We start from the raw sequence: 12,515 nt of genomic DNA, 5'->3' as shown, positions 1-12,515 counted from the left end.
CGTCTCTTTGTTTTATACTTTACCTAATGAATCTTCTAATAATACTCTTTTTTAGGGGCATTCAATATGTTATATATTGTATAGAATAAGATGATACATAATATACTGCCTAAATAGACTAAATTAATAGAGGTAAATAGTTGCTTAAAAATTTTCAGCTTTCAGTTGACAGGCTTATATTATATGCATTTTATTTCTACTTCTCTGTTTCCAGTTTATTGGCTAAGTTATTTTATGAAGATCTCAACCTGAGTGCTAAAGATATAGGAAAATTCAAATCAGTTCAACTTGGAAGTGAAACAGTACAGTTTTCTGAGGAAAGAGTATAGAACTTATCAATTTGAGGATTTCCTTTATTGCAGTTTTCTCCCTGCTCTTTTTTTCTTGATTTCTGTAGATAATTGAGAATTAAATAGCCTTTTGTGGTATCTAATATTACTACCGAGCAAAAGTTACTGAACTTATCAGAAATGTTGAAAGTACCACAGAAATCAGGTGTGTTAGTGTGGCATAAAATGAGAGAACCTGTTGGACAGGTAATGAATTTTAAAAATTGTAGATTAATTTAGAAAGGCATTAATTTAGAAGGGCATTAAATTATTATTGGAAATATACTTAACTATTTTATTTTTTAAATTTCTTGTTTAAAATCTCATTTAAAACAGTCGTGAAATACTTGTAAGTATATTTTCCAAAATACATTAGTTTTCTATTAGTTATTTCTTAAACTCGACCACTCATTCATTCTTTTTACTAAAGAAACACATTGAGGGAATTCCCAGGTGGTCCAGTGGTTAGGACTCAGCACTTTCACTGCCGAGGGCCTGGGTTCAATCCCTGGTCGGGGAACTAAGATCCCACAAGCCACATGGCATGGCCGAAAAAAAAAGAAAAGAAAAAAACACATTGAGTGACAACTTCTTTGCAAGAAGGGCATTTAACCTAAGTAAGGGGATACTTACTTTAAACTGCATCTTGAAAGCCACACAAGTTATCTAGAAAAGGACGGATGAAAAGGTTTTTCTGTCAGAAGAAATGGTGTATGCAAAAGAATAGTATAAAGGCATGCCATTTTTAAGGAACTGCAAATCTTTGATGTGACTGGAATGAAGGATTCCTTTAAAGGTTGTAGAATAGCAGAAGAGGTGGGAGAGAGAAGCAAGGATTGGCATATGAAGTATCTTGTAGTCTTCCTAAAGAATTTGAGTTTTACTTGGAGGTGATGGGAACCATGGAAGGGATTTAAGCTGAGAATTTAAACTAACAAAAAATGAGAAAAATTGAGGTAAGAGAAGATAGAAGAGGAAAACATTTAAAAAGACATATATTTAAAAATGTTAGGTGTAAAAAAGTAAATCATAGTTGTCTAGCTAGAAATGATAATGTAACTTTACAAAAGCCAAGGTCCAACTCATTGGTTTACCTAATTGAAATAACAAATATGGCTATGAGTTTATTACTGGTCACCTGAGGGACATCTCAGTTATTAAGTTTGCAGGTTACTTCTTTTCTAGTGGGGCCTTTAAATCACTGTTCACTTAAACTTCTGGAGAGCTGTGTTATGGAGCTCTTATTCCCGTGTCTTAACTCACACTGGCTCCCCAAGTGTCTAGTCCAGAGCCCAGCACAGAGTAGGCAGTCAGTAACAGTTTTTGGAAGGAAAAGAAGTATTGAATCAGCTTTGTAGGTTAATAGGATCTACCCAAAATGGAACAAAGCAAAGCAAAATTAAACAATGCTCTCTCTTATCATTAGGAGAGATTTGTTTAAATGTGTGCGCTTTGGGACCTTTCTTCTATGCTTAAAGCTTCTTTTACAAGTATATGCATACACACATACAACATACACAAAAACAAACCACCTTCATTTTTTATTCTATCCTGTTTGTTCATGGGCATGTTATATAGAAATTTAAGCTTACATCAGTGGAAGAGTGATGTTACTGATTGCAGCCTCTGCCATTTCAGCAGTAGTTTTGAGTAAGCCCTTAGTGAAATATTGGCAGATGTAACTTGTTTTTAAAAAATTTCCATGGGAAGTATTAATTTGGTCATTTTTCTGTATGTCCCACATGGTGGATGAGCCTCCCCCGCCGCCTGCCACTATCCCCCCGCCCCCCCTGAAAAGAAAAAAGAAAGAAAAAGGAAGCCCTCAAAGAGTTTTCTGTTCACTACAAAAGCTAAACAAAACTAACAAATGTGAACATTTAGGTATATGTAGTATGTCTTAGAGAAGTTGAAGAGAAGGGGCAAATCAGTGTAGATTGGAGTGGTCAGGGAAGTTTTCATATTATGGGTGGGATTTGAAGAGCTGATCCTTGAAGAGTGGGCTGGAGTTAGGAAGGAGGACAGCATCACAGCAGCTGAAGCAGTGTGAGCAACGGCAGGGAGAGATGAATGCACGGTCTGCGTAGTGAAGAGCCTGCTGCTGTCGGCAGTGCCCTGTGGAGGAGAGGAGGACAGGGGCAAGCACGTTGGGGTGTAAGGGGTTCGTGTGGTTTGGCATTCTCACAGTCTTTCCAGATTCTTCACATTCTTGCTATTCAGTTCATCAGTTGTTTTCATAACTTGGGTTTAGATCTTTATATCTGTGATTTGTACATTATGCTAATTATAGAAAGATATGAAATCAATGGTGTTATTCAAATTACAAAGAAAAGAAAGATCCTTGTGCGTAGATTTATTGGCTTTGGCGCCAATTGTTTATACCTCATTCGTAAAGGTCAAGTATCTGTTTACTTGAAGTGGCACTCTGCCCTCATTTGTATAGGAAATGATAGAAAAACATTGGAATTTCCATAAGTATAAAATCTACGTAACTGATATATTTTCTGATAGTACTGTAAAAGACTTGAAAGCATGGAGTCTGTAACAAAAAGTGAATATGCTTTGAAATAGCCATGTAAACAGAATATTGAGTCCTAAAAGCAGAATGGTTCAGTGGGAAAGACAGGGGAATCAGGGTTTTTAGTTAACGGCTGTGCTGCTGCTTAGCTGTCATTGGATGCAGCATTTCGCCTCCCTGGAAGTCAGTGTTCTTATCTGCACAGGAAGACTGCTATGCAGATGACATGTGTATTTTCTAGCTGAAAAGCCTGTGAATCTATAATTCTTGTTTGCCAGTTAATTAATCTTGCAAAGGAATAATCCTTTCCTGAGAAAATGATTTTTTCCCTATAGCAGATCTTTCTCTCCATTATTTAGAAGCTTTCAAAGAGAGCAAATGATGATTCTTAGAAATATTATACATTTTTATAATTAATGATTTTATTTTCTTCAGGTATAACATACCTGATATGTTATTTAAACATATACTTAAATTGTTATAAATTTAAAAATCCTCCAGTAAAAATCAAAATTACATGCAACTAACTTATCAAGATTTAATTAGTGTACTTTATAAGGGAAGTCAAAGTTATTTTTATAGGGGAAGAGACAATAAACTCAGTAAACTTGGTGGGGTCCTTAGCAGGGGTGTGTGTTTGCAGTTATTGCAATCATAGGGTGTTTATTTCTGTCAGGGCATTACTTGTTCTATATCATGTGTTGCTGTGAGGTTGAATTATGTTTTCTAATGATGCTGACTCGCTCCTATTTCAGGAACTTTCACAGTTCAGTTTTATGATGGAGTTATTCGTTGTTTAAAGAGAATGCACATTAAAGCCATGCCCGAGGATGCTAAGGGGCAGGTAAGAGTGTTCAGCATTCCTAGCTACCCACAGGGATGTTTTCTTGAATGGTGACTGATCAAAATATATATATACAGACATATATATATTTTAAAGTGAACTAATTGTAGGATTATGTGCTGATAGCCCCAAATAGCAGCAAGAAAGAGAAGCTTAGAATGTAAAATAAATTATACACTTGATTTTTGCTTCTTTGGTTTTAGACCTGCTAAAGTTATAGGTCACTAGTTTCTGTTCCAGGTGAAATCCCAGCATCCACTAAGCTGGTGTTGTCCTATCGACCCAGCTGGATCGTGTAACCAGTCTATGGGAAGTGAGGTAAGTGCCTTTTTTTAATTTTGTTTTGTTTTTCCTGGTATATAGTATCATTTAGAAAGTTAATTTTTAATATAAAATTTTATATTGAGTTTCTTATCTTCTTCTTTTCTTCTGTAAATCATAGTTGTTAATCTTCTTTCAAAAGGCGCTTACCTGACACTCTGTAGGCTGTTTCAGGTAGGGCTTTCTGAGTTATATGTTGTAAGCAGTGTATTACATGCTTTGCCACTGCTCAAAGCAAGAATGAACGGTAAGCATTTGAAGGAGAATCTGGGATGAAGTTAAAACCATAATTCCATTATGGTTGATTATGTTTCCTGAAATACTGGAAAGAAAAGGTGCCGGTAGAAATTTAAAATATTTTCTTTTATGTTCTGCTGTTATTTGGGATTTTCAGCACCTGGACCTACAATTAATTTTAAGAAATTGAAAGTGATCTATAAAAATGTCTAATATGGAAATATGCTACATATTTATTGCATACCATGCAGTAAAAAATATCATACTGAACTGTACTGAAATCACATGGTCAGTTCCAGTCAAGTGTATATATTTAGTAGTCTAGAACGTAGACTATCACAGTTAAAAAAATTATTTTTGATGTTTTCTGAGAAGTGCGTGAGTGTTTTAAGTGATGCGGTTTTCAAAAATATAATTTTGAAATCATCAGCTAGCAGAGTTTTTTTTTCCCCCAATTAATGTGGAAATGCCATTTAAAATGGAAATGCTTTTGATCGTGAAATTGCTTTGTGTCTTCTTACTTGTATGTATAAATAAAATGTTCTCTTAAGCATTCAGTGGTGTGATTCCTTGGTTACTGCATGGAAAGATTGATTTAAACATTGGGAAGTTAGTACCTGTTTAATTAAAATTCTCAATTTTTTTTTTTTTTGCTTTAAAACTATTATTTTGTCATTCTAGTCATTCAAATGTTTATGAGATGGCACTAACCTTGAAACTTTATTTTTTCCAAAGAGGCATTGAGCCAGTTTGGTTCGTGGTAAAATAATAAGTTGTAAAAATTAATTTTTTGGTTGTATTGGATGTTTATTTTTAATTAGTATTCTAGTCACACCATGATGTATTTAACATTAAAATCAATGTCAAGTACAAACTCGAGAAGAAAATATTAGTAGTATATTTCCTTTAATTTTATATTTTCTTCATAGTTTTTAATTACGAGCATATTCAAAACATTTGTAGAATTGTTTTTTATAAACTGTTCTTATTTTTTGAATGTCTTAATAAACCAGGTGTTGTTTGGGCCGTGCTAAGAGAATCCCACTTTGCATATTATCATCTAAATTTTGAGTCCTTTGAGAATTCCTTTATAAAACTCTACAGTAAAATTTCTTTTATTAAACCAGCAAAGGATAAGGAAACAAATAAATGCAGTGTGGAAATGTTCTTTAAACTTTCTGTAGCTTCTTCTCACCTATTTTTCTTCTTGAGAGTGAGCTGATATAAAATTTACACTGTAACTCACTAGTGTTAAAGATTGGCTCATAAGATCCTTTGCCATTTTTAGAACATTTTTTGTATACATTGTTTTATTGGATTCTTATAGCAAATCCTTTGACATAGGTATAGCTGATATTTCTATTTCACAGTTGAGGAATTCAGAATTTAGAGAATGACTTATCTAAAATTTCACTCAACCATAGTGTGCAGAGTGACTGAACTCATATCTGATTTCATTATAGTGTTCATTATAGTGCAGTGCTCTGTGTTATCTACAGGAAACTTTGAAACATATCTTTAGTTCTCATTCATGGAAGGATCACACCAGTTATTTATTTATTTAAAAGATTTTTTTGATGTGGACCATTTTTAAAGTCTTTATTGAATTTGTTACAATAGTGCCTCTGTTTTATGTTTTGGTTTTTTGGCCCCGAGGCATGTGGGATCTTAGCTTCCGACCAGGGATCAAACCCACACCCCCTGCATTGGAAGGCAAAGGCTTAACCACTGGATCTCCAGAGTCCCTACACGAGTTCTTTTTGATAGTGAATCTTTCCAATTAAAAAATGGAAGAACAAAATAATGGGAGAATTCTTTAATCACGCAACTGCAGCGATTCCCTGATTAACAAGTCATGTGATCAAGAACTGTTTTATCTAATTTCACTTTTAAAGAGTACAGCATGAATCTCTTTCTTCTAGTTTTCTCTTTATTGGAGAGAGAAAACAACTGGGCTTGGAATTTATCCCCGGCATCTTTTAGCATTTCTCTTAACAACTTAAAGTTTTCCTTGCAATGTGGAACCCAGAATTAAATGCCCTGTTCTTAATAAGACTGCAAACATATGATCTCTGCTGAATTATCACTTTCCTTTGCTTGCCTGTTGTACTTACTCCTGTTTTTCTTTCTGCTTTGTTGATGGCACTCTATAAGTTGTTTTCATTGGTGTTGCTTTTTTCCTTCTACTTAAATGTTAGTCTCAAGGCTCAACTTAGCCATGATACTTAAGTCACCCAGATTGTTCCTTGACCTTAAACCCCTCTTTCTTATTAGTGTACACTTTGCCACCCCTTTGTTTAATGGTTTTCCTTTTGCTTGGAGTGTCCATTTCTTGTTCTTTGCCTTTTTCCCTAGCAAATTCCTACTTTAGGGTTCAAATCATTTATCGTTTTCCCTGAAGCCTTCCACTAGTCTTTCTCTTCAGGCAAAATTTTGTTGTTCTCCTGTAATATTTTGTTTATTCTCTACTGTCTCTCCTGTCACATTGTCTTATAGTTAATTTTATTTGCCTGTCAGTTCGTTATGGGCAGGACTGAAAAAGGAGGTGGTTCTAAGTAAAACTTGGATTGGACAATACTGGTGCATCTGGTGTTCTTTGGTTTTACAAACTAGAGATATAAATTTTATTTCACGGGGCTTCCCTGATGGCACAGTGGTTGAGAGTCCGCCTGCCGATGCAGGGGACACGGGTTCGTGCCCCGGTCCGGGAAGATCCCACGTGCCCTGGAGCGGCTGGGCCTGTGAGCCATGGCTGCTGAGCCTGCGCGTCCAGAGCCTGTGCTCCGTGGCAGGAGAGGCCACAACAGTGAGAGGCCCGCGTACCTCAAAAAAAAAAAAAATTTATTTCACAACTTTGTCATAATTCATTTTCTAATAAGACATGCATTGGGGATGTAGTTTAAAATACGGGGAAATCTGGATATTGAGTGTCTTCCAGGCAGGAGCAAAGATGTGGTCACTCCAGGCCAGTGGGTTCCTGGGGTTTTCATCTAGCATCTTTTATTAGCTTAGCGTGTTTCCTGGTATATGTAATAGGGTATCCAATAGAAAATTGGTGAATGAATGTGTTAGGTGGAACATCGCATGATGTTTTCAGTTCATTTCAGTCATGGGGGAGAGACAGATTTTGTATGTTTGCTTTTAATGGCTTATTGTCTCTACCATATATTTTCAAGACTGAGGAGTCATCAACTTGAATTGCTTAATGGCCTATGTTTGTTAATGTAACCCATGAATTAAATGCATTTGATGTTGTGAAATTGTTTTTAGTTGCTTGGACTAAGAATTTAACGTATTCCACATTTTGGTTGAGTCTGAATCGGTGGTCTATTTGACAGCTTAGTGGCATCAGTCATCAGTTGAAGATTAACTCTGTAGAGATATTATAAATATTTGTTTTAAAAGAGTTTTTGATTGTGAAAATTTACATGTTAGTACCACTTCTTTACATCTTTCCATAATTATTACAATAAGTGTTTTTAGTTAAAAGTAAAACAGTAAAAATTATTTAGCCACGAACTAAAAAAATTATCACAGGAAATATAAATATTTGCATCTCAGAAGAATGGTAACTAATACAGATTCAGGAAATTGTAGAGGGAGGGAAATTAAACTGGAGTCTGACAGTGTGTACTTTACCTTGGTCAAGTCAAGTAGCTCTTTTTTTTTTTTACTAGTAATATTAAGCTGTTGTGATAAATAGGTATCCAAACTTTAAAAGCTTTAAAAAATAATAAAATCATACTTTGATTTCTATGAAATTGACCTTACCTTGGGTGATACATTCTTCCTAATAAGGAATAGTAATTTGCTCGGTGGTAATACAGTCGTCCCTCATTATCTGCAGGAGATTGGTTCCAGGACCCTCATGGATACCAAAGTCTGTAGATGCTCAAGTCCCTTTTATAAAATGGCACAATATTGCATATAACCTATTCACATGCACCCAAGTCATCTCTAGATTACTTACAATACCTAATACAAGGTAAAAGCTATGTAAATAGTTGTAAATACAGTGTAAATGCTATGTAAATAGTTGCCAGAGCATGGCAAATTCAAGTTTTGCTTTTTGGAACTTTCTGGAATTCTTTTTCCCAACTATTTTTGATCCGCAGTTGGTTGAATACACGCCTGCAGAACCCAAGGATAGGGCGGGCTGACTGTACGTTTCTTTTAATCTTTGCAGAATTACAACATAAGCTTTTTTTTCTTATTACTTTTATGATCTGTTGCATTATAGAGAAGAACCATAATTCAACGTTTAAACCCTAAAGTTACCAAGGTAGAATGTCATGTAATATTCCACATTTGTCATAGGTTTTCTTATATTTTAGATTTTATTCCATCAAAAGAGTATTTGATATTGAATATTTTCCCATTTTATGTAAGATCATGTAACCGATTAGATTGTTAAATTTGATAATCTACCATGTTGATGATCTACCTTGTAAATGTAGTTAATTTGCTTTTTTTATTTGTGTGCATGTGAGTGAAAATAGCTTTGAAAATGTGATACATGCTTTTATTCATTAGTATCATTGAATTTTAATTAATTTTTCATGCTTCACGTGTTTTGTGTTTTTCCTTTGGAGGATTGGATAGCTTTAGTCAAAGCGGCTGCTGCAGCTGCAGCCAAGAATAAAACAGGGAACAGACCTCGGACTAGCGCTAACAGCAATAAAGAGAAGGAGAAAGAGGAGAGAAAATGGTTTAAAGTACCTTCAAAAAAGGAAGAAACTTCAGCTTCCATAGCCACACCAGAAGTTGAGAAGAAGGAAGATCTGCCCACATCTAGTGAAACATTTGGTACAAAATATGTTCTTACATTCATTCCCTATGGCAGTGGTGAACTCACATAGTGAATAAGTCAAATCCTTTGGCTGCCTGTAATTTGAACATGTATTGAAATTATTAGGATTTTTTTCCTAGCATAATATGATGGTTAAGTTTTTTAGCATCTTACAGATCTGAAGATTAATGGCCTAATATGGGTGCTTGATAATGGTTACCCTCAGTATTCTTGAATAGAAATGCATTGAGAATTTGATTTGTAACTTCTACCAAGTAGGTTTTGGGATTTCTTTTGTGTGGGTTTTTTTGTTTGTTTGTTTTGTTTTCTTTAGCCTTTAAAATGTTTCTGCATGCATTTCAATACATAATACAGAAAAAGCAGTAAGTCATTCCTTTCCTAAAGCGTAACTGCTTAGTAGTTTTTTTATTTCTAATATATTGGTCTAGAGAGATTTGTGTTTTTTAAAGTTGTGTCAAGCACTAGATTGAAAAAATTAAGTGCAGATCTTTTGTATTATTTTGCCATTTTAAAAATATTCCTGTGTTTTAACTTTGGATTCTAGATAAACTCTCATATATATATTCTATTAAAAGTAGGACTTCATGTAGAGAACGTTCCAAAGATGGTCTTTCCACAGCCAGAGAGCACATTATCAAACAAGAGGAAAAATAATCAAGGCAACTCATTTCAGGCAAAGAGAGCTCGACTTAACAAGATTACTGGTAAACTACAATGATTCTTTTTGGGGGGAAATGGAGGGTTTGATTTTATAGTAGTTTGTTTTTAATAAAGGAAAATGTATCTATTGGTTTAGTGAAGCTAACTGGTTAATGAGAAAGACAGTTGCTTTGTTTCTTCAAGGTCATCCCTTTCAACACCAGGGGCTTTTTCTGTTGGAAATGTGAAAAGTATCACATATTTTCTACCTACCTCACAGGGATGTTGTGAGGATCCAATGTTACAAAATTCCATAGTTTTAAAATCACCTGCATGGCAGGAGTAGTTTCTCTAAGGATTGAATTACACGCTTTTGTCAACTTGTGGTGACATAATGTCTGAGGTTCTAAATATTACACATTCTTACTCTTGACTGGTCTCATTAAAGATGGTACCATATATGGTTGGGAAGATGAATACTGAATTAAATTCAGCTCCCAAATTTGTTATGCCCAATGTAAAAGTACTTCTATACGTTTTAAAAATTTCTATTCTTATCCTCAGGTTGGTCTCTAGAATTTGGACTTATTTCTCTATGCCTTGTTGTAATTAGGAAGTAGAATACTAGAATGATGAAAAGCACTGGAAATTCTAGCCTGGTTAGTGTTTACAGAAGAAGGGGCCAGTCATACTAAGACCCACAGTTCCATTCAGCCTAATGATTCTAATCTTTAAAAGAAATTGTGAATATATTTAATTTTTCTGAGTATATGTTATAAAAGGGGAGGTAAAATATTTTAATTAATATTCAGTCATATGCTCTTATTTTAAGGACAAATGATTTTTTGTGCCTTTGGCCTAATAAAGCTATGTAAATCTTTGTTGACATTCTTTTAAGTAACTTGAAAAAGCATGGTTTCATTGTCAGACCCAAGAATAAATGTAAATTAAACATTTTGACCATTTTCTAAAGAGTGTAAGCCCACTGAAAGATGACTTTGCAGCTGAGGGTTCTTTAGAGCCACTGTTTTATTACAGTATTCATCTAAGTAATTATAATTGGTTTCAACAAGTGAGAATATTTAGTCTTTCCATTGTTGATATTATTTTCGTGCCTTTCTCTGATAAAGGATATATTTGGCCCCAGGACAGGAAATATTTCAAATCAATTTACCCATTCCCATTCCACCTTTTCCTTAGAAACTATTAGCTTTGGAGAAAGCCAAAATGTTATCTTAGTGATTATTATGATGGCAACTTGAGACTTCCGTTTTGACTTAGAATAATGGAACTCCGAGCTCTGTACTCTGGAATAGTACTTCTAACTGCTGTGATACCAAGATTGAAACAGCCTTATTGGGGGAGCCAAGATCAAGGAAGATGGAAGTGACACTGACGCTACAACTGCCAGTTTCCCAGCATCATGGTTTTTCCTACAATCTGGATAATCTGATTTTAGTTTCAGTCAGTATACTCTTACATGTGTCTTACTGAGAAGTTCAAGCTCACCATTTAAAGAAGTAAGAAAACAGCTCAATCCACAATGATGCAGTATTTCCGCTTGGCCTTGAAAAGACAGTAGTGGGGGGGAAACCAGTTTACCACGTACCTCAAGGAAGTTCTAATACTGGTTGCTTTAGTAACACCCTGTGCCTTCTGTGGAGGGACTTTGTCTTCACTTCCTCTTGGGAATCTCAAGTCAACAAGTAATAGCTTGGGCAACAGTAGAAAGGCATAAGATTTTACGAATGTGAAACTGTTATGATCTTTTCCCTTTATTTACTCAGAAGATGTATGTTAGTTTTTTTAATAGTTCATCTCTGCATCTATTTCTGATTTCATGTTACAACTATACCATGCAAAAAGATAATAGATATTTTAAGATTGTCTTTTATGATTGAAACTCTGGCTTGCCTCTGTACAGTAAATTTCATCTGTGGACCATAAAAAGAGATGAGAACTAACATGAAATAGCAATTTTGTTATGGAATTATGGTATATTTTAAATTTCTCAAGCTCACTTATATCTGTCTTTTTGTCCCTTTACTACTGAGAGGAATAGGCTGGTAACATGGCAGCATCTCAGCCTGCTCTGAGGTATTACCCCCCCACGCACACCATTTTATTTATTTTTTAAATAGTTCTAACAGGAAATAAGTGGACCAGCAGCTGGAATAATTTAATTCATGTATTTATTCACTCTCTTTCTGTTTCTTCCTCATATATACACCCTACAGAGATTCCAAACATGATTTCTCTACAGAGAATGGAATAGAATGGCTTTCTTCAAAATTTTCAAATAAGTAGACACTGAAATTATTGTTGCATAGTATATATATGTTCTTCCAGAATCTTATTTTTCATTGTCATGTACCTTATTGATAATTATTGATACTTTATGCATACTGATTTAGAACAAACGATTTTACAAAGATAATAAAGTTTATACTTTGGGACAAAGTTGCAAGCAAACTGTAAGCAAATTTGAGTAGATTTTAAAGTACGGGTTGTCAGAGAGTAAGAGAAGAAACAGCAGTTAGTGCATGGTCTGTTTGTAGTAGTTCTAGGAGTTCCTAGACATTCAGCCAGTTTAGATATGTTTGTACAGCTTAAGGAATTTAAAAAAATAATTAAAAAACCCCAGAGATTTGAATTGGCCAGTAATAAGTTATTGATAATAATATCCAGGATATTTGGTTCTTAATCTAAGCAAGAATATTGTGGTTTGGAATCGCTGGATGAAAAGTAGACCATGAATTTAACCACTTTGCTCTCTCTGTCTTCCCCATTACCAGATGCTCTGGCCTCTGTTCTGTTTAT

General features: G+C 34.7%; 1 protein-coding gene across 13 annotated transcripts in view; it reads left to right on the top strand.

The window, feature by feature from the left end:
* PHF20L1 (PHD finger protein 20 like 1) overlaps positions 1 to 12,515 on the top strand; it is an 80,210-nt gene that overhangs the window by 18,341 nt on the left and 49,354 nt on the right. For 5 of the 13 annotated variants that reach the window (XM_029222607.1, XM_029222614.1, XM_029222608.1 and 2 more), the window contains 4 exons: positions 3,600 to 3,688; positions 3,917 to 4,006; positions 8,839 to 9,052; positions 9,632 to 9,760. In XM_029222607.1, the coding sequence (XP_029078440.1) occupies positions 3,600 to 3,688; positions 3,917 to 4,006; positions 8,839 to 9,052; positions 9,632 to 9,760 (522 nt within the window). The remainder of the gene's footprint in view (positions 1 to 3,599; positions 3,689 to 3,916; positions 4,007 to 8,838; positions 9,053 to 9,631; positions 9,761 to 12,515) is intronic. The other 8 variants (XM_029222619.1, XM_029222618.1, XM_029222617.1 and 5 more) reach the window with 5 other exon arrangements.

Source organism: Monodon monoceros, unplaced genomic scaffold, assembly GCF_005190385.1.
Source record: "Monodon monoceros isolate NGI ecotype Baffin Bay Population unplaced genomic scaffold, NGI_Narwhal_1 Super_Scaffold_14, whole genome shotgun sequence".
NCBI lineage: Eukaryota > Metazoa > Chordata > Mammalia > Artiodactyla > Monodontidae > Monodon > Monodon monoceros.
This window is presented reverse-complemented; position numbering and strand designations above follow the sequence as displayed.